This window comes from Dromaius novaehollandiae, chromosome 8, assembly GCF_036370855.1.
Source record: "Dromaius novaehollandiae isolate bDroNov1 chromosome 8, bDroNov1.hap1, whole genome shotgun sequence".
NCBI classification, from domain to species: Eukaryota; Metazoa; Chordata; class Aves; order Casuariiformes; family Dromaiidae; genus Dromaius; species Dromaius novaehollandiae.
The window spans coordinates 12816469-12842732 of NC_088105.1; the positions used below are offsets into that span (position 1 = coordinate 12816469).

At 37.7% G+C, this 26264-nt stretch overlaps 1 protein-coding gene across 5 annotated transcripts in view; it reads left to right on the forward strand.

Annotated features, from left to right (window-relative positions):
• The window catches only part of DNM3 (dynamin 3), a 193614-nt gene that overhangs the window by 43331 nt on the left and 124019 nt on the right, over positions 1-26264 (forward strand). For 3 of the 5 annotated variants that reach the window (XM_064515703.1, XM_064515702.1, XM_026123358.2), the window contains exons 10-15: positions 3065-3203; positions 6892-6978; positions 10756-10826; positions 14492-14540; positions 16178-16207; positions 24147-24260. In XM_064515703.1, the coding sequence (XP_064371773.1) occupies positions 3065-3203; positions 6892-6978; positions 10756-10826; positions 14492-14540; positions 16178-16207; positions 24147-24260 (490 nt within the window). The remainder of the gene's footprint in view (positions 1-3064; positions 3204-6891; positions 6979-10755; positions 10827-14491; positions 14541-16177; positions 16208-24146; positions 24261-26264) is intronic. The other 2 variants (XM_026123361.2, XM_064515704.1) reach the window with 2 other exon arrangements.

Here is a 26264-nt window from a genome sequence, read left to right on the forward strand (position 1 = left end):
TACCTGTTTTCTGTTTATTGACTAGATTAGATTGGATTCATTCATGTATCTGCTGCTGCAGAAAATTTATTTTTCTTGCTTTTTTTCTATTTTGTTTTTGTTCTATGAGTCTACTGGAGCTTCAAGGGACTGTATGCATCTTCTGTCAGGGATAACATGGAAACTTTCTAATGAATGTTATAACTTAGCTGACATTACATAAGCATGTGTTTAAGTGGCTTTTGCTTATGTGAGCCTAATACCAGCTTCTTATCTAGGCTTAAAATGAGCTCTGTAGTGTCGTCATGCAGATAATATACTGAAATACATAAGATAATGTGCAAAGCAACACATTACCTCAAACAGTCTAAGGCTCTAAAGGTATGCAGTGTTTCTCTGATCTTGTCTGAGATTAATGTTTGTCTCAGGTGCGTGTTAGGGGTCCATCTGCACCATCTTTTGCTACAAGGCATTTAGAAGCCAAAGAAATCAAGGTGTACAAGGCTCTGGTAACTTGCAGCAGTTTGTCTAGTACTGGTAACTCTGTTCTTAAGTCAGTGACAATTAAGGTCAGACCTTGACAGACATCCCAAAGTCAGAGTTTGTGTTAACTAATGGGCAGAGATTGCTCCTGGCCATTTCTACCAAGAACCTGTCATTTCTGGCAAGTGGTGCATTCTGTGTGGTACTGTATCTCTGGCTTTCCATTTGAATGGACAGCAGCCTGGCAGAGACAACGTCTTCTGGAATTTCAGTTTCATTATGAAAGCTTTTCCAAGAATTTGGCTATGTTGGCATTATGAAAACGTAGGAATTCTTCAAAAGGCTCCCTTTGTTCTGAAGAGGAATTGTGTGTATCTGCAGTTTTGGTCCAGAGGTGTGATCCTGCATCTGTTAAATCCTTTTCTGTCCTGGGGTCATATTTTGCTTTACCTTGCTGCTTTCTTATGTTTAATTCAAGAATTCTGTGGGAGATCAAGCAAGGCCGGTAGTGCCAGTTGAACTATATCTTTCTGCATATCAATATTGATATTTGAATCTATTACTCAGGTCTTGGAACATCAAATCTGTCTTTCAGTTTTCATAGCATCAAAGCCACACAATTCAGGTCTGAGATTCCTAAACATGATGACTTGGAATGTGTCATGTCAGAGTCCTGATCGAGAGTTCTTCGAAGCTGTTGAGCCAATATTCCTGAAAAATCATAAGTCTTTGAGAGAAAACTTGTGTCTCGAAGTGGAAAAGAGTTTTCAATTTGTGTTGCTGTCCAGCAGGCTCCTTGCACTGCCTTACTTTCCCTCGTTCTTTACCGTTTCTTGAAGTGACTGATTTGCAGATGAGTTTGCTAAGGTTTCACTTTGTGCATGTATCTGCAGTTTATTACGTTTGGGAGGAGGAAATATTTTTTTTGGAATGGTTTAATTATCTCACTTTGGAATGATTAATCTGTTTTGAAGGGACTTTCACATGCACACCTGTTGACCTGTTTTTGTCCTTTTAACAGTAGAACATATTCCAAAAGGCCTGGGTTCCTGGGATTTCCCACCCCCTCACCCCCCCCCCCCCCCACTTGCGAGCACTTAATTTCTTTCGAAACTGTTGCTTACAAGCAGTTTTGGAAGAAGTTCTTCACGTTACTCATATAGGAAATGCTGTGTTGGAAATGTTAGCAAGGTGACTTGGTGAGCTCTAAGCTCTGAAACCTTGGAGCAATGCAATACTCTTTTACTTGGCAACTGATGAAATGAGAATGTTCTCCAAATCATCTGTTATCTATTTCTACCTCTTTGAATAGTGTATTTTGTCAGAGAAAATAGTATAAAATAGACTACCCCAATTTTTCTGAAGGTGTGGGGGAATGACTGTTTTAGGCCGAGGTAAAGGACTAACACTGGAGGACCCCTACAAAAGGTATTCATTGAGCTGGTTAAGGTTTTGCTGTCACATGTAGAAGATGCAGATGAGGCATATTGGACTTCCTTTTTTTTGGTTTACCTTCAGGAAATACTGGGCTAGGTATTGTCTATAAGCAGTTTATGGATAGCATGCACACAAATGCCAAGGCTAATTATTTTCTTGGGGACTGTGAAATTGAATTCATATGCAATGCAGCTGTTACCTCAAATTACAATGACAACATTTTGTTTTTATGTTATTATGTACATTATTATGTATTTCATATTACAATATTTTGTGATCTAGGATCACATTATAATGGACTTGCAGCTAACTTCCCCAATATATATTTTAAAATTAAGTCTTAAATTCTCAAATAGATGGCTCTGATAGCTGTGGCACAGTATTTAAACTGTTCTGGCTTTACTGATGGAAGGCCTTGCTGGATAATTTGTGGTAGCAGGCAAATAGTGTTGGGCATGTTTTTACATATGTATGTGTGTGTTTATACACATATATATACACACATGCATGTGTGTATATACGTACATATACACACACAAACATATGCACACACATGTAAAATATTTTTTGTGTATTTATATGTATATATATATATAAATATATAAAAAAACCCTTCTTTGTCAAGTATAAATCTTTGCAGGCAATCTTTGAAGGAGAAGTAATGTCTTTTTGTTTGGGACTGGTTCTGTGAGAGATCTGTTTATATAGATTCATTTACCCTGCAGTGACCATCTGTGTAAGTCTCCATATAGGAGGACTCTGAGTAACAGAACTACTTCTGCTATTATGGGTGAAGAGAAAAATGCAACTCTAGGTTTCTTACTGATTTGTATGCAAATAGTTGGGTGTAGAGTGCTGCAGCTGCCATTCATCTCTGCTCTAAGAAGGTGCGATGCACTGCTGAAGAGGCTTCCCCACATAGCTGTTCAGAGTTCTGTCTGTTGTCTTCAAATAGTAGGGCATGTTTCTACTTTTATATTCTTACTCCACAATGAAACTTTGTCTTTTAAGGAGAAACCAGTAAATTGAATTCTGTGGAAGATCATTTGTATAGGGATATTGTTGTGTTCATCTGTAAGTCTCTGAAAGATATGAACAGTTCAGTAGAAAGTATTATTTGCGTGATGTTTGTGTTACTGTCTCACATATTCTGTTATGTCCACAGAACAGGTTTGTTTACTCCAGACATGGCATTTGAGGCTATTGTTAAAAAACAGATCGTGAAGCTGAAAGGACCTTGCTTAAAAAGTGTGGATCTGGTGATGCAAGAGTTAATCAACACTGTCAAGAAGTGCACTAAAAAGGTAACTTGCCGAATAGATTTGTATGGAATGATATAGTAGATAAGCCTGTTCTGCATTTTATGGTATTACAATAAATTTTGTATCCGGTCACTTGCTGAACACATTAAGATTTTCTAACGCAATTATGACTTTTGCAAAACTTAAAACAATGTAATGCTGAAAATGTTTGTTTTTTTGATTCCTGTGTTTTGACTCTGCATATGCGGTGGTTGGGTTTTTCTTTTTCTGAGTCAGGTGTTGCCCCCAGTTTTCTCTTTATAGCCCTGTTTTCATTGGTACTGCAAATGGAACGTAGGCAGCAATTTTGCTGATGTATAAATCGGGCAAAAAAGATCATGCTGTAAAGTTTTCTTTTATAAAGCAAGTAAGAGGAAGAAACCGTGAAACCTTTCTGGAGCAAAGGTCTCAAGTGTATTCAGAGAGCAGATGTATTGAGGAGAAAATGCTCTGTCCATGTTGAGACTTTACCGGGTAGCACCACATTTCTTTGGTACGTAAGACGGGCAATAAAACTTTTCCTGTGCTTTCTTCATACACAAGCCCAAAACTTCCAATCTTCAACTGTCAAGAAGTTAGAAGTGGAATGCTAGGAAGATTTCTTCTCCCTTGTACTTGTTCACGCTCTTGCATTAGAGCGTTGAAGAATGAGCTTGCTGCACAGAAATGTCGAACTCTTAAGTGGAAAGAACTGTTGTGTATTGAACTTCCTGATATGAAAGTTGTGTGTATCAATTAAAATATAACTCAAGATCCCACAAATATAATAAACTAACAAGTCAGTTTATCAAAAACTAAACATAGCTTTACTATGAATATTTGGGAAGGGGTTTCCTGAAGTGTGTTCTCAGCTTTAATTATGCTTTTAGAATAAACCCCAAGCTTTTTCCTGTGACTAAGGAAGAATGTCAGATGTTGGTGTGAATGAAGCTGAATGAATGCAATTATCAGAAATCAATCAAGTATACTTCATTGACCTGGAGAGACTTTTTTTTTTCTTTTATACTTCCCCTACATAGTGAAGTAGTCATCTGTAAATACAGTAATTCATTTGTCTGTAGCATTGTCTTTTCTCCCTTTGCTGTGGGATATTCTGGAAGGTCCCATTGATTTTTGCGGACTTCTTTGCTTCCAATGTAAAGAATTTTCTTTGTCTTTAACTGGCTGGTTTTATTTCTGTTTCGCCTTCTCTTGTTCTTGTGTCTTTCCCACCATCTCAGAATACAGGACATCCTAATAGTAGTAAGTAGAAGAATAGTTCTGGGATGTAAGCACAGGTCTGCTGAGGTTGTTGAGAAATATCCTGCCTTGTCCTCTGAATAATTCAGCTTTTTGTACCAGTGAGCTGCTAAAGGAGCCATTTTCAAAACCAAGAAAGGATGACAGACTTTTGGCAAAGATCATTGAGATGCAGATTCTCCTCAATATTTTGAGCCGAGTTTCTAGGTTTTTTCACTTTTGTCAAGTTTTGGAACATATGCCACTTGAATTAATTGTGCAGATTCTTTTCCCAGTGCTATTGGCTAAACTTACTGTGACTTTTGCTGTTCACATTTTAAAGTACCATTCTTGAGAGGCACAGGTGTTGCCACAAGGTGGAGCCTTCAAAGAACAGGACGCTTGGAAGTTAAAGCACTGCTCTGCAATAGACGCAGGAGGAGAGAGATGTGGAGGCCCCTCACCACAAGGCTGATAAACTGGGGTTTGCCTGTGGGTACTATAAATTGTACCCTACTCGGTCACTCTTGGGTTAATACACTTGCAGTATAGCATTTCTTTTAGGGTGTGCTCGATGTTTAGGAGTTGTATTCAAGCCTGTGTTTTGTTTTTCTTCTGTTTAATTTGTCTTCCAGAGTATTCAAGCATGCATCTTATTGGTAATACTGCAGCCACTATGAGTATCTAACTTAGTGTATCTGAGTAGGATGACTGAACAATTTAAAGATAAATATACTTACCAGTTTAAAATGTTACTAATGTCATAATAGACAGGCAATAAAGTAGTTTGGCATGGAAAACTCTTCATAATCATGTGATTTCTGGACAGTCAGGTAAAATATACCTTATTTGGAGTACGTTCTCCCCCTCTTAGAATGATTGACTACTTGTGCTTTAGCTTTTGAAGCTTTGTTACTGTGCTATCTGCACCAGCTTTCGGGATGTGTAGATTTAGGAAAAAAAACCTTTACCTTGTGCCTTCATATTAGCTTCAGTGCAGCTTTGTATTGGCAGTGTGATATATATATAGATATATATATATGTGTGTGTGTGTGTGTGTGTGTATATATATATGTATATATGTACATATGTATGTATATATGGTATCATATTTTTATACATATCTCCATCCATCCAGGGGACATGCAGTGTGCTAAGGTGGAATGCAGCATGCAAGAACAGTCAGCCCTTTCTGACCTCTTATCCCAGATCTACATTTGGAATCTTCCACTGCTTCTAAGTGGGGCTAGCTGGACTGTGGCAAACTGGACTGTTCCTAAGATTATTTATTTAAAGAGAGCATTTTGCAGCTTTGTCTTTAGTATTGAGAACCTACTCTGGGAAAAGAAAATATTTCAAATGTGTACTTTTAGGAAGAGCTGTTATTTTTTTAGCTAATTTTGACATCTCATTTTTACCTGTCTAGATTGGAAAGAGACCATTTTAGAAAATGAAGCTAGATAAATGATAAATATTTGTTAATATTTAATTTTAAGGAGCTTGAAGTATGGTCATTCTATAGACATATCTCTTTTCCTTCCTTGATAAAATATGTATATGCACATACATATGTATATACATGTGTATATCTACATATAGGTATGTAATACAAACTCTTATTGTTATAGAAGAGACTGGGGTACATTTTCCCACTAGTGAGGTACTGCTTTCTTTCTGTGCTAGAGTCTTTCATCTCTAAACACTGACTTCAAAATGGAATGATAATTTGTTTTCATTCTTAATGAGTATAATATGAACCAGGTGATTGAACAAAATTCTATATCCATCAGCAAGTCTATCAGGTATTCAAACTTCATGTTTTTGTCTAAAGTGAGAACAGTTGACCCAAAGTTTGGAGTGTTCAACAAGAAGCTGGAGTGTACAACTGGAGTGTACAACTTCAAAAAACAAACAAACAACCCAAAGAAGAAACACTAGACTGATGCGATACAGCAACAGTCTGGATATTTCTTAGTAACATCTTAATTCATCCACACCTTCTAAGTACTGTGTATAAAGATGGTTTTCATTCAGACCTTTACTTTATAGCAAATCCCAACACAGAAAGAAAGCTGTCTTAGCAGTCTGCTATTCTTGATGTATATTTATGGATCAACTTCTGTCTTTCCTTTTTACATTTTTGGAGAGATTTACTTCATATCCAGACAAAAGAAAAGAGCTGGAAGTATTAGGATTGTCACAGTTGCTTTATTCCAAAAATTTGTGTCTGAAAAGGCTTACACTTCCAGAACCATCCCTCTCTTCTTGAATGTACCATGGAGCAAAAGCACAGAAACAATCCAAGGGTTTAGGTCTCTCCAGGCTTCCTCAAAAATCACCACTATTAGCAAGTAAGGCTTGGTTTGTAGCGTTTGTAACACTTGCTTTCCTCCAAATAGGAAAGCTGGAGACGCCTCTGTACTCTACTGAAGTTACCCTGCAGGTGTAAATTCCTATTATTTTTGCTTTTCAGCTGGCAACATATCCAAGGCTGTGTGAGGAAACAGAAAGAATTGTTGCTGGCTACATTCGTGAAAGAGAAGAGAAGACCAAGGATCAGGTGAGATTAAATAAGAGATTTAAGAGTTTGGGGAAATGTGTGGAGAAGGACTGTTCAGAAGAATGTTTGTGTTATGTTAGAAAAGTTCTTACATACAAAGTACAGTAAGATAGTGAAGGATTCCCTCCCCCCCCCCCCGGCCCCCAGCAGACTTAGGCAGGTTACACATTTGGGAAAGGCAGAGAAACTGCTCCTCTGCCACGCAGGTTGGACAGAGGAGACTGGAATTGTTACAGAAAATCCTAATCTAGTCTTTCAAGAGAAAGTGGAAACAGCAAGTTTAGGATATGTGTTGGCAGTAGAGGTCCAGCACTAATCGTTCTTGTTGTTAGTGCCTATGGAGACTGTGACCTGGGAAGGAGGGTGGTGTTCTGACTTCTAATGCTTGTCTTCCTGAGCCACAGCTGATCAAGCTAATTTAGAATAAACCTTGCATTCCCCTACTTTATGGTGAGGATCTCTGTCACACATTTGTCTTCCTCTTCCTCCCTATTGTATTGTGTACTTCTTGGCTGTGGCTGATGAATGTGCTTCTTTTGCAGGAAAATAGTGAAAGATGGGAGAAATTTTCTCTATTTTCTTTATTTTAACACAGTGGCTGTAGTTCTCCTGTTCCTCTTGGTGAGACTGCAAGCATATAGGACTGGGGATTAGCATTAAAAAAAAAAATCTTCAGGCAAACTCTAATTTCTTTTTTTCCTCCTCAGTATTTGAGTGGAACCAAGACTTGTTTTTTTTTTCCCATTAAGCATTAAGAATGCTGAGTAAGAAAAGGAGTCACTTACTGTCCCAGTGCTTGTGAATTTGGACGTGGGGAGACAGATCTCAGTTCTTCTGCCTGTTCTATGAGCTGACTGGGCATAGTACAGCTCTAGGACTGCATTCAGACAAATACAACCTGCCTCGTTATAGCAGGGCTTACTGGCTTGGATACAGCATTAAACAACTGCAGGCATGTAGACTCCAGACCATGGTGCCTTTATATCCAGTGAGCTCAAGACAGGACTCAAGGATATTGGGCCCCAATGACAATGTTGGCCTAAAGCAGCTCCTGTGCCACAGTGTGCACACTTAGCTTCCTCTTAGCTGTGCCACAACATGTGTTTGTGGGAAACCGATTCATGATTAAACAAATGCGCACAGAAATATCCAGCCTTTTTTCTGCTTTGTTTTCAGGGTTTTTTAAACAAACCAGTCCCATGTTCTATTTACAGTTGGATACACAAGCAATTGTACTGAGACGCTTGAGAGAGTGACAAGCCATGTAGTGGATGTGGGAGCTCAGGCAAGTGTGGCTGCTGAAGTCCTGGGTTATTGAACAGTAGTGTCAGTGTGCAGGTTGAGAAACTTGGCCTGTCTCTCTCAGGCCATGTCAGGCAGGCTTGTTGAGGTGTATAGTGCAGAACCACTGGAGCTGGCCATGTTAGTGGCCAAGGGCTATTGTGTGCTTTGAACGTCAGTCTCTCAAATCTGAAGGTCGATAAGACAATTTCTCCTTTGGATTCTAAAACTGGCAAGAAAATGACCCCCTCCTGTAGCTTTCTAAAAGGGATGGACTGCTATCAAGCTGAAAATTTTGAGCTGTGGTATTTTAAACTCAGGCTTTCAAAAGTTTGGTAATCAGCACCATTCCATGTTCTTGAGCATACAGCTTTTCTGACTGTTGAAAGTTGAACTCTTGAAGTTTTTTTTTTTTTTAAAAAAAACAAATCTATTCAGAACAACCTCTCTAAGAACATTCATCAACCAGCCAGGCACTCAAATCTAGGAATCTTCTAAGCTTAGATTACATCTGAGAAAATCTACTGGAGGTGGAAGCAGGAATTATGGTCTGGAGAGTGCAGAGTTGGATGACAGAAATATTTGGGGGAAGCAGGGCTAGGCAGAACTCCTGCATAGTTCTGTAGTCCTGGCTCTCTAGTCATGTTCCTGAGCAAGTTAGGGAGCTATGCAGCATGTCCTGCTTCTTTTCCCTTGATTTGTGCTGTGAATGTAGTCTTAAAAGTAATTTTAAATAATTGTATTTGCTGGCCTTAATGCCTGCAAGGAGCTCTAGTTAGCACACCCAGTTATTTCAAAATTTGGAAGAAGATACAAGTTACTTAGAATAATTCAGTCTTTTTTTCTTAATATTCTATTCTTCATTGTGCGCACATACCTGGCAATTTCCCAGAGCAAAGTACAGAATACCAGCTTTCTGTAAATGCCAAGAACAGAATACCAGCTTTCTGTAAATGCCAAGAATTGGTCAAATAGGTTATTGTCACATATTCACATAATTCTTTATGCTGTTAGCAGTTATTGTTAATAAATCAAAATGCTAGTGAGGAAATTCTGAGAGGTAAGAGCTAGATGTCAAACCCTCACTATCTTTTGCTCTGGGTGAAGCTCTTGGTATCTTTTGGAAATACTGAAGAATTTGGGAATGGTGCCGTATTTGTGGAGGTGCATAGAAATAGCTGTGTACGCTTTGAGGAGATCAAATGCTGCAGAATAGAATCCAGGAAAACTTATTGTCTAGTGGTTAGGTCTTATGCAAAAGCACAGCAGCGTGATGCCTTGATAAGGCCCAGTAAGACACGTAGAAATTAGGGCTTCAAATTAGAAGCAAATTGGTGGGATTTTTTTTTTTTGTTAGATAACTTTTTTGGGAGGGGGGTGGGTAAGATGAAGCCTTCTATTTTCATGAAGTGGTCATTACTTCAATATTTTATCAAAATAAAACTCACTTTATAATCACAGCTGAGGCATATACATCCAAATGTTCTTGCCCACCATGGTCTGGCAGTAGCATTTGCTGTCCCTGAGGCATAGGCTTAGCATGTGAGCTGGATTGGATAATTATGCAATTTTGTACTATTAGTCCTGGTTATGAAGCTTTAAATGGGAGGAGAAGATGTTAGAAGGCTTCCTCTTTTCTTATGTGTTCAGCCAGGTTTCTTAGGAAATTTGGAAGCTCTATGGTAGCAATTGATTAGGTTTCTTCCTTGCTCCCTGCTGAGAAGTTGAAGACTGAAAAGACGGTGGGGAAAGTGCAGCCATGATTCCTTTCAGTCTTGTGCATGTTCAAGAAACTGTCCAAGTGTGGAACACAGCTTTCTCCAATATCTTATCAAGGTCTCTGGCTAGTTAAATTGTGAAGTTCATTTAAATTCTGTCTCTGGAATGTTGAAGGAACAACAAATGAGAAGTTAAAACATTTTTTACAAACAATTTATTTTGTTGTTTCATTGACTAGCCCATTTCTCTAGCTTGATTTGTGCACCAAAATGGCTCTTTAGTACTAGCGCTGTTAATTTTCTGGAAAAGGACTAGCTTACATACCATTTCTTAATGTAGTACCTAAAGAAAATGATGCCCTGATCTTATGTTTAAGGTTCAGGTTGATTGCTACTGACTGAAATGGTATAAATAGACTGTGTTTTGCCTAACTTGCAAAATGTAGAGCTAGAATCTGTGCTACCTATTATTAAACTCTTCTGGCCACATATGATTAGTCTTAATGAAGTGAGCAGCAGCCTCACTGGTAAAAATGAGGTCTGTCAGGAAAAGGGCAGGAGGACAGGAACTGCTCTTCTGTAGTCTAGCTTATGAAACAAGCACATAAATAGAAGTGGTGGGATTTAGGAAATATTGTTGCTTTTAGCGTGAATAATTATGAAAGAACCATTCAATACTGCAGCAACTCAAAGTTCTGTTCTTCTCTCTCTTCCTTTTCCTCAATCTCTCTCCACCACCTCCCTGACCCTCTTACTGGTCTCCTCTCTGCCCTAATAGGTACTGCTGTTGATTGATATCCAGGTATCTTACATCAACACCAACCACGAAGACTTCATTGGCTTTGCAAAGTATGTATATAGAGACTCTCTTAAAAGACACTTTTTTTTTTTAAACTAAGTCCAAAAAACCAAATCCTGAAGTGTGGCAGCAGAGATGTAAGCTGCGAAGTCCCAAACTTGCAGGAGCATGTTCTTTCTCAATATGTACAGTGCTGAACTCTGTACACTTGTAGCTATAGAGGGGATTCTTTCCTCAGTTCACAACCCTCGTTTCACTGGAGCTCAAACTTATGTCTTGGTCTGGAATTACATGAATCTCTGGAAGCAGCTTTGGAGCTCCGATGCCCCCTCTCTATCCATTTTAGGATCACAGAAATATATAATATTGGTGGTCTTTCCACGTTGCTGCCAACGAATACTTTGGGAGTTGTGATTCTGTATGAAACAGTGTGGCCAAGGGTAATGGATGTTGCTGAATTCAAGTGTGCCTGCTGTTTGGCAGTAGAGGATAATAGTAGCAGAATGCACTCCAGGGCATGATTTGACAGTTCTCCTTACTTAATTGAAAAGACTGTGAGAATATTCTCCAGAATATTCTCCCAGCTTCCAGCAAGTTGTGCCTCAGGGACTTCATATAAACATTTTAATGCTAGTAAAAATGTTAGAGATGTCTTTGCTCTTTGAAGAACAAATATTTCTTCAGTCGTATTCATGCCATATTTGTGACTCCAGACACTGTTATGACAACAGGTTTCATCTGTGTGTGATGTTGGCAACTAACTTCGGCACCACGGTACATGTTATACTAGGACCTATTCTAGATGGCACTGTGGAAGAAGGTCTATGTCTTTGGCAGTATCCGTGAAGGTTTAAAACATGGAATCCAGTAATCTAAGATGGAAATGGGCAAAGCCAGGCACTGTTTGTGTGTTTGATTTGAAAACATTTCTCTGGTATTGTTTGCAGATCCTAGATACCTTTATCACTTCTCTTGAAAAATGACAGGATGTTGTAGGAATAGTAGCTGGCCTTCTAGAGGTCAAGATAACAACCTGCCTGCTATTTATTCCTCTTCATCCTTTCCTAACAGGAAAAAGCCTGCTAAAAACACTCCATATATGTGTATTATGTGTGTGTGTGCATGTGTATAGACAGCATATAGACTCATAACTCAGGTTCAAGAAGACCCTGGGAGGTCATTTAGTCCAACCTCCTGCTCAGAGGAGGGTCAATGTTGAATTCCTACGAGGTTGCTTAGGGTTTTGTCCAATCAGATCTCGGAAAACTTCCAAAACTGGAGATTTTCCCAGCCTCTCTATGGAGCCTGTTCCAATGCCTGCCTGTCCTCAACTTGAATTTTTTCTTTTTTTTTCTTTTTCTTTTTTTTTTTTGCTATGTCAATTTGGAAACACAGTGTCAGGTTTATCTGGAGCTATCTCATTATGCCTCTCCCTGGAAGAATCTCTTTCATGGATGCTGCTGCTGAGGACTGTAGTTCAGTCTGTGGTCCTCACTGCTGCATCTTTTCCAAGGAGCTGCAATGTCCAAGTTCAGTTTCATGGGAAAACTTCTTGCCCTTTTTCCAGTTCAGACCTGGAAATTCCCAGCCCCTCTGTGAGGGGTATAGAGAGATAGCAAATGACACTCCATCTAAGTTCACTGAATATGCTAAGTTTAAGAAAGTGTTTCCATGGAAACGGATGGGAAGGCAAATATCTTTATTGAAGCGCGCTCAACTGAAGATGAAACTTGGATAGCTAAGAACAATTTAAAATTTAAAATATATTAATGAGCTAAACAGTATAAAACATTTTAAACTATAATCTTATTATTTTTACAGCAATTATATCTTAGAACTGGATAATGAAGTGAGTTTTGGATAGCTTACAGGCTTCTGCAGTATCTAAACATCCTGGACTATAGTCTCCCCAGATGCCCTAATGTTTTATTTCTCTTGCTGGGCCTCTCGGCCAGTTGTCTCATGTCACTACAATGTTTTAGAGGTATACGTTCTGTTAGCCATGTTCATAGGAAAGAATGAGAGCACAAGACACTTCAAAATACTTTGCAGTATTGCAGGGCCTAAGACAGATACAGCGCAATGTGAGTTGACCTCAAAATGATTAAAGAATGCCAATATTTAGAATGATTTTGCTCTTAAAATAATAACAAATAAATGTATTTACTTTTCTGAAATCTTAGAATATTAATGTTTGTCTTGTTTAGCATAACGAGTGATAAAATATCAGGATTGAGTTTGTTTCCTCCAGTTGGTGTAAGCCAAGTATAGTTACATGCTTCAATCTACAGGAAGAGTAATTTGTATTGAGAACAGTAGATAAAGGACCAATTGCTGGGCTTTGTTTAAAAAGAAGTGTCTGTCTTAATACGATGTCAGCTGCCTATTCAGTTAGCTTCCCTAAGGCAATAGAACGAAAGCAACCCAGAAGAGTGGCAATTAGATTTTCTAAAGCAATCTCGGGTGTGTTTCTGGAACAACAGGTCAGCACTGGTGAAGGGTTAGTGTTTTCTGTGTGCAGGTTATTTAACCATAATCTATGCACCATAATTTATACAGTCCAGATGAGGCACTGGAGACATGCAATGTAATTTGGTCACAAGTATCTAGAGGACTCAGAGCAAAGCCCAGCAAATAGGCGCATGTAGTAATCATGGTTGTGGACCGTCACACTGAAAGCAAGTGGACTACTGATTTGATAGGGTGTGGTCTTAAATGCAGGATCAGAGCTGGGATGGGGCTAGACTTGGTGCTTGAGCAATTTTTTAGAACAGCACTTGTGCACAAAACAGTTGCAGGATTACTTTTCATGGTAGTGTTTGTAGCTGATCTAATGTATATGCTTTTTTTAAAAGCCTTTTTTCCCCCATCACTTAATCAATGCCTGCTGAAATGGTATAATCTTGTCCAGACAAAATTTGCTGCCGCCAGTAGCCAGTCTGGTAGTTTAGTAGCCATAGCCTGCTGTTTGAATGCTTTTTTCCTCTTTCCAGCAATATTTTAATTGTGTGGTCTAACACAAGCCACATAATGCAAATGCCTTTAGAATTAATAGTAACTTGTATATTTTTGAGATAGTGTGTTTCGTTTCAGGAGTACGAATTACCAGAGTTCAAGAACTGAGCAAAATATTCTGAATGTGTTTTAATTTCAAATATGTTCTATTCTTTTAAGATTCCAGCTTTTTGAACCAGCTTTTGTGATGGCTTCATCTATTGGTTTTATATTTACACCCACAAAGTGCATATAAATATTAAAGTATTATCCAAAACAAACTGTCAGGACAAAGCTATTAAGGAGCCTCTGGAAGGGGAGGGTTTTGATGAGCTGCTCTAAACAACAGAGATGCCTTGCCTTTTGTCTCTTTTTAACATTTGTAGAGGCTAATGTTTCCAAAGTACCCAGGTGAACCATAACTTGTATGTGCTGTTCGTAACCTTTACCAAGGCAAGTAGGATATAGTTACAGAGGACATAAGTAGCAGGGGCCATCTGCTGTGCATGTCTTTCCTGTGCTAAGCAGGCAAATATTCCTATACTGTAAGAAAAAGTAGTTGAAAGGTACATTTATATGTAATGATTTTGCTGTGTTTCTTTGTTACGCTAGCTTTCAATGCTGGAATCATAAGTAACTTTTACTGACAAAATCTATTGCTCAGGAACTGGTTTAGTTTTTGAGTTTCTTCAGAATAACTTTTTTCCTCTGCTTTCCTTAGTGCCCAACAAAGAAGCAGTCAGGTTAACAAAAGTGCAGTGGGAAATCAGGTAGGCACCTAACAGAGAATGGGTAATGGCATGTGCAAGTTAATACAAGCTGTTTTGGTTTTCTTGGCTGCATTTATTTGTTTTAAATGTGTAATTTACTTTTTCTGCTTGAAACATGTAGACAATACATCATCATCTCCTTTTTTACTGAAGTTTTCAGAGCCACCTGACTTTTTCATTATTGTCATCATTTACTGTTTAATAACTCTGCTACTGTTTGTACTGCTGGTTAGTGTCTCCCCTCCCATGCTATTCAGCGTATTGAATCTCTCATGTTACACCTAAATGTATTTTTTCATTTAACTGCTAGTTTGTGAATTTCAGAATCCAAAATACTGGTGAGTAGTTGCTTATATGTGCTTTGTCATACAGTAATTTTACTAGTTTTCACGTGTGCACAGCTTATATAACAGGGGCAATCCAGCAAACAAAAGCAGATTTTCCTTTACCTCTTCTGAAAACTTTCAGTTGACTTCATAAAGACGTTGACTACATACCATACTCCTTTCTCGAAGTAAACAAAGTATAACTGATCAGTGGTATCAGATTTAATAGTATTTTTGCTGAGATGCATTAATTAAACTAGTTGATTGTTTCTTTTTATCATGTATGATAAGAGATTGATTCTGCAAGATGCTAAGTGCTCCTGAGCTTTGCTTCTTCCTTTGTTTCTGTGCAGGCCATGGGTGCTCAGTACTTCACAGGATCAGTCCTTTGGGTTTTTATATGAAATTAAAATAATGAAAATGCTACAGGTGTAAAATCTATTCTTGCTTGCTTTGAGGGTTTTGCAAAGTCTTAAACAGAAAATATTTTGACATTAATAAATTCTTTAAATGGTATAAGTGATTCTAGTAAAAAAAAAAAAAAGGCATTCAATTTTTATATAAATAAATATTCTTTGAATGCACTCCTGATGTTTTCATGTGCAATTTGGTCAAACAATTCTAAAGAGTTGAAAGGTTGAGATTTCCAAATGTGACCACGGAGTTTTCTGAAAGGCTCCTTGTTTTGCTGTAATAGATTAGGCTTCCAGCATTTTCTGAAAATTCAGTAGTCTTTTGGGGGGAAGGAAATCCAACCTTTCCCTCCCCCCAAGAAGTTGCTACTCATTTCTGAGAGGTTAGTCAAAATGATCTATAATTTCTGGAATGTGATGGTCCTCCAGAGCTCACTGCAGCGTGAGTGGCGTTTTTGACACAGTGCACTATTTGGACTAAAATAAAAAAACAAAATCGAAAGGTCTAAACACTGAAATGCCTTCAAAGACTAGTCACTCCCCTCTGAGGAGAGACTTCCTTCTTATCTAGCTGTGCAGGAACATGTGTCAAACACAACAACCGTCATCACTTTGGAGTGTCCCATAAAAGGAAAAACAGCCAATTATCTGATTCTTCAAAAATATACAAATGGAATGAATGATTCTGTGAGTGAATGTTCTCTCTCTAAAGAAGTGGAGAAAAAATTGGAGTTTTAAATAAGATTTTGAAACTTGATTGCTTGTTGTATAAAGGACTTTGCTGAACCTTTTATTTTAAAGAGAATAGACAAGTGTTTGTAAGTTAATTTTTTGGAGTTGCAAAGAATGAGAAAATGTTTCTGAAATAAAACTTCATTTTTGTAATTTACTGTTTCAGGGAACCAATCTACCGCCTTCAAGGCAAATTGTACGAGCTAAGTTCTGTAAGCTTTATTGTTGCTTTTTCATTTAGCTTCTCAGAGGGCAAAGTTTGTCTCTAACTTATTAGTTTGTTTAATACTTGCTACTAAACTACTTAATGTTAAACTATCTCATCCGTAACACTTCCTCAACAAAGTATAATTGCAGTTCATCTCTTAACTGCTACTAACCTGCTGTTACGAGTATGAACTAGTAGAACTTAAAATGTGTTAGAAAACTTTGAAGAAAATTAATATTTTGTAATTTACTGAGTTTTTCAAACTAAAATGACTAATTCATGTTTATTTTATTATATAACTGGAAAGCAGTATTTATCTGATGTAAGTGCCTCTATTTGTAGTAAAACTTTTTGAAAGGTGGGCAAATGAGTTTTTGGTAATGAAAAGGAAACATAAGCTATTGCTAAATGAACTTACTGTTTATGGGTACAGGTACTGTTATTGGTATTTTGTTTACACAAAGAAATAACTTGTGATAGAAAAAATGAGTTTATTAATAAAACTTAAAAATATCTCAAGCCTTTTTAGCATTCTACTTATAGCACCAGGAGGACCAATATGTCATGGACAGAGTCCTTTCTAACCCTTCCATCTCATGAGTAAATAAATGTGTGAATGCATTTAATATTACTAATTAGAATTAATTGTCTAAACAGCAGTTAATTTTGTAACAAGTCACTTCTGGATCAGTGACTGTTGTAAGAGGTAAATCTCTATATCATGTACATTCTTTGGTATTATTTATGATGAAAATGTACACATTTTTCCAGGATGTTGCCCTATTGTCACATCATATTAGTTATTATTGCAAGCAAACTGAAACTAAAGTTCAATAAAGGAAAAATGACTAGACAGCACTGATTCTAACAACAGTTGAATTGAATCTCTAGATCATTGTTTTTCCAACATATTGGGGGTGCTTGTTTGCAATGTCATTGCTTTTCTTTTTTGTAACTTGCTTTGAACTGTGATGATGCAGATAACTGTTGTATATCTCAGAAATAAGATGAGTGCAGCAACATTATATTTTTGGAAGAAGTGTAATGCCAATTCCTCTTAACGTGTTTTTGCTCCTTTTTTCCTCCCTACTACTAATTTATCCTCTCACACTTAATCTTTGGCCTTTTTTGTTTGTCTTTTTTCTTTGCTACCGCCTGAGGTTTTGACCTGACTCCACAAAGTTTCTTTTTAAGCCACAGGTTAGTCTGTCTTCTAATTTGCTTGAAATAACCAATGCAATGCTTGGTTTTACATAGCACTCTAGCAAGATCTGGATCTTGAAGGCTATCCCACTCTTTACCGTTTATTTCATGTGGTGAGATTTGTTTTTGTCACTAAAACTTTGTGTTTAAAACTCCCCCTCCTGATAAGCCTTAGAAAGTGTAAAGATGCCATTGCTCCATGTGCCTAATGAATACCAAACTTTGTGAGGATGCAAGTTACTCGGATTACAGAGGATTATCTATCACACAAAATTCTGCTTTTTGTTTTACTTCTGTAGCAAAATCTGGTGTTGCTGTCTTTGAAGTAGCCCCTGTAATTGGAGAAGGGGCTTAATCTGAATCTTAAGTTTAAAGTCACTGTCTGAGAGATTTTGAGGTTTGGGTTTGAAGGGTTTGACCTACATCTCTTATAACAATTCACCAACAATCGTATTCATTTTCCTCTGAACACAAGTACCATTCAGACCTCATCAGTGGGCCTGAACTACTGTCCTAACTTTTCCCATAGCAATGCTCTTTCTGTTGTTGTTTTTTAATTTTTTCTGTTTTAATCCAGTTTCATTAATGTAGTTTGCTGCTGCTTGTCTTCAGATACTGTACTTAATCCTGTTACCTTGCATGACCCAGAAAAAATGTGTTTATAGGCTTTCTTAAAGCAAGTTGATGAAAATGGAAACTTGCACCAGAGTCAGGGAGGTGGTTGTGAAAAGACATGATGTGGCTGTTCTGTTAAGAAATGCCAATGTTTCTGTAAAAGATTCTAGAGGTGGTGCAGATTGACAACAGCACGATGTTAAATTTTGAAATGTCCTTGAATGAGACATGCTCTTGTATTTTCACCTTATCAATGCTATAGAAATAGTCCTGTAACTACTGGCCTTTAGCTATAGTTATTTTTAGGTTGCCATTCCTTCGTAGTTAACTTAATCACCTCAGTGTTTCTTTAATTATATTTGGAAGAATAAATATATTTCTCACTACTGAGTACTTTGTTTCACTAAAGTCTGAATTTTTCTTTAAAGTAGAGGTATGTTTAGGACTTAAGCCACTGTCATTCTTTTTAAGTTATGCAATACATTTTGCAGTGACTTCAAGGAATTAATGTCATTTCAAGAAGCTCTGTTTGGATACTGAGCACAAGCCAGATGTTTAATCTGCTTGAGGTTATGCTCTGACATTTAGCAAATTATGGTGAAAGACTATTAGATTTCCTTCCAACATGTTGTTTCTTTTTGTCCTCTGTAGTGTGAGTGAGAATTTTCATTTTTTTAACCCAAAGAACCAGTGGATTGTGAGGATGTCTCACATACTAGTTTTTGCGATTTTTATTCTCTCAGTGGGTTTACCATTTGGTAACACACATTGTATCACGATTATTAGAAGATAAAGGCAGTGTAGTGCTGGCAGTTGTGCTGCACGCCTGGCTTTATTTCAGTGGGGTTATGTAACATAACTCTACAAAGTTACGTTAATTCAACAAAATGCAACTAGTTTTATTGTTCCGGAAGTAACCAGTCTCCTGATTTTCTCACTTATGTTTTCCTGTCTGCCCAGCCAATTTCACTTATCTTTCTTTAAATCATCTTTCAAATATAAAGAAGTGGAACACTGACTAAATTTCTAATGTATTTCTTTCATAAATATCTTATTTGATGTAATGGAATGAGTAAGTCATGTAACAATATGTAAAATGTACTTATTTTGTCAAGTCCTGCTTTCCTGTTTATCCATGAAATGGTGGACAATCAGAAGAACAGATATGATTCTTTTTGTGTGTGTGCAATTGAACTATCAGAAAATGACTTCCTTCTGGCTTGTTCATGTGCATTCGTACGCTCTAAGTTTCATTTTTTCAGACACCCAGATTAGATATCGGGACCCTGAAGGAAGGAACTGTGTCATCTCTTGTTCATCCTGTACATGGAGTCCAACTACCGGTCGGAATATTGTCTTCACTAGCTTCTGGCAATGCTTATATTTTTCACCTTCCTGAAGTTCATAACTCATGTCACTAATATCCGGCTTGTGCAGCGTGACATTTGGAAATATGATAGAAAATATTGAAATGAATCTCTTAAATCCAAACCAACCAGAAAATGAACTAGTGAAAACAATAAAGAGAAAAACTACTTTCCTTTTCCATGCTTAACAATGTAAGATGTAGCCAACACAATAGCTGACAAAAAAAGAATCAGTTGGGGTAATGGAATTTTTAGAAGTCTGTTTAGAAACACGTGCTGCCTTATTGCCTGTGGAAGCGCTAAAAATTATTATTTGAGCTATTTGTTTTTAAAGATGAAATTGGCTGGAGTTTGTAGCGTAAGTCACTCCTCTGGGAAGTAAAACTATGTTGCTTAAGCTCACTTTGTTTAAAATTTACACCTTGATCTGAGACCTCCCTCTCCCCCTGCCCCAATGTGTGGATACTGAGTGTCTCAAAAGTGTACCTGTTTGTTGCACTGTATGCCTGGGGAATATGCCTGGGGAATGTGATCAATTCAATGAAAAGAACATCAGGCTCCAAGATTACTCTTTGGCTATTGTAGTACACCTAGATTTTTTTCTCTCCCATGGCATCGCGTGGAATGGCTTCCAAGTATTTTGGGCAGCTATGATATCTTATAGTGTTCAGGATATTTTAGAGAACTTGATTCCCTGTTTTCCCAGAGGGATATAGGTAAACAGATCTAGACATTTGCACATGAAAAACACATGCTCAAGATACTGCTGTAGCTTGGTGTCCTGCTCTTGATTCAGTGTGATGTGGGAGTGACAGCTGGATCTAATCCCCAGCACACAGGATTTTTGAGGAAACAGCTGGCAAATTCCTTCTTCTGCAAGACAGAATGACCAATGTTTATATTACCAAATCAGCCTGTTTCTGTGCACACCCAGTGATGGTTATGCATCTATGGGGCAATGTCCATCAGACCAGAGCAAGATGGTCTTTAGGAACTATGCAATTGAGGTAGTCCCACATTAGAAGGGAAGCATTAAAAACTTCATTGCTTCTTAAATGGCTTGTATAGTTTGGTCTGTGCCGAGACCACTGCTGCAGATGCATTCTTTGTGGAACTGAAGAAGACTGACTGTGTTATCATTCTGCAAAGCCTGTGCTAATGATGAGGGAAAGCATTGAATGGAATACGGATAGTAAACTGCTTCCCTTACCACTTAAATTATTTATCACCTGTAAGGATCTTGAACCTGCTATTCAGGTGTTTCTCCTTGGTTTGCTTGTAGAACCCACCAATTTATCCCCACTATGAACTCTGTCTTGATATCTTTTCCCTAAGATCTGTGTCCAGACCAGTTTTCAGTATTGTGTTGGTCCGGCTGTCTCTGCTTCCTGTATGTGATGTGTTGCTTCCTATGAAGCACACAGCATTTTAAATTGTAGACGGTATGATCCAACAGCATCCTTTCAGCCTCTTATTTCAGATTCTTTGTAACATGGCAATAACGATCTTTGCATGTTTGCTGTGAAATTGTTTGAAATACTCAAGTCACATAGAGCCAGCTATAAAAACACAGCTCACCTCATTATGAAGCTAAGTTAAAGTGGTAGGAAAATCTTACCTTCCTGGATTTTTCCTAAAATTTCTTCCACAGGGCTGCATTCATGTAGTTAAGTGCAGAAAAAAATGAAATTAACTTGGTTCTACAACTTAACCTGTGGAAGTTGCCTGAAGGCCAGTACATTTATGTGCCTATATATGCACGTTGTTTGTTTTTTGTTAAAGGTTTTATATGCCATATGCTTCTATAAACAGCATAAAATAAAATTTAAAAACAAGGATTTCATGGGTTATTGAGTTAATACTAGTGTATTTCCCTTAACTTGCACTCATACAAGTATTCCATGTGTGTTTATATAAAGTAATGCCCTCTCTCTGACACCCCCCCCTTTTTTTAATGATCATGAAAATAAAAATAACAATAAACTTCTGAGATCTTCGTGGTACTGGCTGCTCTATCCAGTCTGCTCAGCCCGTACCCTTGAGTTTGTCTACAGGAGCTATGTCCAGTTCTCTCATAGTTTTCTGAGTCTTTAGAATCATGTTAATTCATTCCTAGCAATCTGCTTAGGAGCTGAAAACTCAGAGACTGCTTTCAGATCTATAGTGATTTTCTTCTCTACACTGTTGACCTGCTTGGTAGTGAGTGAAAAATGTGACCATCTTATTTGAAATGGAATTGATACTCTTGGACCAGTTCTACGAAATGCAAGGAATGAACACTTTTTTTTCCTTTCCTACCCATTTAGTAACTCACTGCTATTTTAACTTTCTGAAAGATTTGTTTCTGAAAAGGACTAGGTGCAGCCACCTTTGGTATGCATCAGCAATGCTTCAAGCACTGACTAGAGCTCCTTGCCTGGATTTGGTCTGAGATGGTTTGAACAGAACAGAATATGGCATAGGACTACCTCCGTCTCTCAGGCCAAAGGTCCCTCTAACCCAGTAGCTTATCTGTTATGGCAGGTGAAAGTAAATGCCTAGTGTTTTTTGGTTTTTTTGTTTTTGTTTTTTTTTAAATATCGGAGCAGGCATCTAAAGTTAATTCCTCAGAATGCAGTCCCAGCCTCCAACAGTTATTCCAAGGGCTTCATTGGCCAAAGTGTTATCTAAAAGCCCTTTGCAGATACCTGTAATGAATCAGTCAGTCTGAGCTTGCTGATTCTGCAGTAGCCTAGAAGTTTAGGGTTTGTCAATACCCAAAACTGTGCCCCTGCTATGAAAGTGTGCAAATATCATTCTTGAAAGAAAGGATTGGTGAAATATCAGAAGAAATGCAATGCTGATTATAGTATAGATTGGCTGTCCATTATCTTTGCCTTGGGCAGAAGTGGCACATGAAGCTTATGTGGTTAAGCAGCATTGGTGTAAGGTTATAGAATCTGGAATCTTTGTTCTGCCTCACTAGGGAGGCACGCTTACCCACAGTGATTATGTGGCCCAGTTATATACAGGACTCTTCTAGTCAATGATTGTATATTTATCATGCAGTGGTGGTGTGTGCACAGCCCTCTACCTATGCATGAATCTGAGTAACCTCATTTTGCTGTCTGTAGGAACAGGATCTTTATACAGTCTGCATCTTTCCCCTGTACATAGAAATTGAATTTGTTGTGTTTTTAGTCATTTTAATTGTCCTGGGCAATGACGGATGCATATTCCCTTTGTGATACGTGTATATTCCACTTTCTTGGTATGTTCTTTCTTAGCTGAGCTTGGAGTAACAGGGACAATGCTTTTTTTTTTTTTAATTTTTAAATTTTCTTAAGTTTGGAGGAAAACATAGGAAGTAGGTGAAAATTAATACATTATGTGTTACCAACATTTCTACCAGTGTGTCAGGTGCAACTCCTAATCTCTTTCTTATTTGGTTTGGTTATTAAATATAAAGTAGTCTCTTGCTCTATGCATGCCAAATCTGGTTTTCTTCTGGGAGTTTACATTAACATGCATGCTGAGTGGAATGGAATTCTGACTGAAACATCTATAGATGGCAAGGAATAGATATTGAACCGTGGTTTTTGCTCTGGCTTTCTGCTGATATTGGAGTTTCTCATCTTGTAAATCCCTGGGGGAGGAATGTCACAGTCTCATGTATTTCCCTTAAAAGCAAGAGAAAACTCGTGTTTGATCGCACAAGTCCATGCTTGTCCAGACACTGGCAGCTGAGGGACTTCTGAAGGGCCTCTCTGAGCATTTCTTCTTACCGTCTCAATACCTCATAGGCAAGTATAGGATGTTGCACTGGGGAGAAACAGAGTGGTCTGAGGTTCCCTGCATCTGTGTGTTTGGGAGAATTCTATTTTCCTGTTAGGATGACGGGAAGGAACATTTGGTTATGAATGCATGTTGGAAAGCAGTAAATGTTTCCATAAAACAGAGTTTGTATCTGTATGATCCATAAACCAGTTCTCATAACCTTTCTCTCTTCTGTTTCCCCTCTTGAGTTACTTCATTCCTCTAGTTTTCTTTTGTCCTTCTTTCTTTTTGTGTGATATGGCCTCCTGACCTCAACATTCATAGTATGTGGTCCCCTCTGTTCTTTCGTGTTTGGGTTGTATCTGTTTTCTCCAAGTTCTGCTTTACTCATTTTTCCCCTAACGTACTCTTATTTTACTCTTAGGTTTTTTTCCCTCCTTTTCTGCATTCCATCTTATGAGTCCTCTTTCTTTGAAATTAACTGTAGAAGACCCCTCTATTTTCTCTGTTGATTCAGTCCTTTCTGAAAGTCTCTTATGCATGCTAGAAGCTACTTGCTTCCCTGTAAGGTGCTGTCCCTAGCATCCAACTTGACAATTGACCTTAACAATTGGCCTAGAACAGTAGAAGTAGTCATATGTAATGTCGTATGGGCTTTTACTATGTGTTATTATACAGCAAATAGGTGTCCTCAGTGTTACATTATCCTTTGTTCAGTTATATTTCCTGTAAATACAACATGGTCATCCTTAGGCTTCTCTCTTCCTCCAACCTATTTTTGTCTGAAAACGCTGTTTTTACTGTATGTTACGTTTTTCTCAAATGATTGGAACCTGTAAAAACTGTGTTGAACTTGCCAGGGAGTGAAGAAAATGCACCACCTCTTATTTATGTAGCAATTCTTTATTTGAAAGAATGATTTTAGTAGCTGAACAATGTTAAATGAATGATGAACTAAACTTGTGCCTGACTGCACCTCTGCACAGGTCATTCGGAAAGGCTGGCTGACCATCAATAATATTGGAATCATGAAAGGAGGATCTAAGGAATACTGGTTTGTTCTGACCGCAGAAAGCTTATCCTGGTATAAAGATGATGAGGTAAGGAATGAAGAACTTCTGTGTACTGAAAAAACTATTTATTCAGTCCTCTAATGTTAACTTAAAATACTAAATCAGCTTGTATAGACTTGAACTGAAAGAATGTTTTAAGGTTTGCAACTTTCTATTTTTGTTTCATGGAGATACTGACCCTCCGAGACTTCTGTAGAAATGTTGGAAACATAAATACAGGGTGTGTTTGGGGTTTTTTTTGGTTTGTTTGTTTGTTTTTTCTTTTTCCTCCCTTCCTGTGGTTTCGCACATAGGACTGGGGGGGAAGCCAGCCTGTTTTGGAACGTTCTGGTTATTGTTCTGTGCCTGTTTGGACTTCTCTGACACATCAACTGTGAGCTGGCCATTAAATTGTCTAGGTAAAGTTACTGCTAGGAGCTACTACAGCAACTGATTTAATGATGAGAATTGTTCTCCTGCTTCGTATTCTGCGAAGTTGAAAAGCATGGCTGCAGAGTTCTGTAGCCAGTTTGGTATGGATTTCAGATTTGCTACTGAAAAGCCAATAAACGCACCTTGGTAAGAAATACTGCTGCTAATCAAAAATATATAGGTGAGTAATAAGAGAATTAGGAAACAACAGTTCTATAACAAACAGGACATCCAGGTTCCTCACTTTGTTGAATATATTGTTAGACAGCTTTGGGAGCCCATTTTTTGCTAGTCTGTTCTGCTTAGTCATTTTCTTTCAACAATGTTAGCAATGTTTTCCTCTACCTCAAACTCAACAGCAGTCCTATTTTTAATTTTTGAAGATTAAATGGGGTTATTTGGTGCACTGTCAGCTTTACAATCAAGTCCTTGGATTTTTTTTTAAAGGTTTATTTTGATTTTCATAGAAAAAATGGGCTTTCAATGTAACAAAAACATTCCAGAAATATTTTTTCTTTCATTTTCAGATTTTTTTTTTTTTTACTTAAATGTTTTCAGTAAAAGATTAGTGCTTTTAAGCTCAACCAGTTTGTTGAATGAAAGTGGTGCAGGTAAAGAGACACTTTTTGACCAGCTCTAAAATATCACTCAATTTTGCCATCTTATTTTTAGTAATAATCAAAATACTGAATTATCCCCCCAAAAACAAGGATTTAGCTGCTGGGGACTGTGCAGACAATCCATATTCTGTTTAAACTATATTAGCTTTTTGCTTCAGTGAATTTTCTGGAGCCGCTGGGCAAAGGTCCTGCACTTACATGTACGTAAACCAGAGCCCAAAGTCCTGCAAATCCAGAATGTGGTACTTCTGATAAGTAGTTACTTCAATAATACTGCTGATGTTGGAAATTGTTCTCGTCACTAGTGGTTTTTTTGTTTCTTTGTTTTTTTTTCTTTTCCGAGTCAGTCCTCATTTTGAGATGAGGGAAGGTTGGATTAAGTTGGTTAATCTTGAAGATTTTGCCCCCCTCCCCCTCCTCCCCCCCCCCCCCCAAAGATTTAAAGGGATACAAATATATTTACTGTAACAGGAAAATGTCAAAGGGAAAGAACCAAGTGCTAGGTCAAGAAGAAAAGTTTTATCCTAAAAATATTACATAATATTTTGAAAACTTAATTTGAAATATTTTATTATGACATCACAAAAATAAATTAACAACCTGAAATGTAAAGGTTTATGAAAATTTAAAGTTAACTGTCATTTTTCTGAGTTTTGATAACTCATGGTAGATCTGTTGTCTTAAATTCAGTACACATAACTGTAAATATAAATAAATATAACTGATGCATCAAAATTAACACCCCTTGCTATGTTTCCTCTCAAGCACTTAAAAATGCATCTGCGATGTGCCATGGCAGTTTTTGAACTTGGCGGTGAGGGGGATTAAGTCTGATTTTTGTTCAGTGGGAAATATAAAAATTCCTGAAAATACCTATGGAATACCTTCTGCTTTGCCCTTAAAAATAAACAGTTTGTTTTGATAGTCTGTTAGAAAGAGTCGCTTGGGAATCTTGAAACAGTATGAAAGACATGCAGGGGCTTGGCTGCTGTCTGCTTTC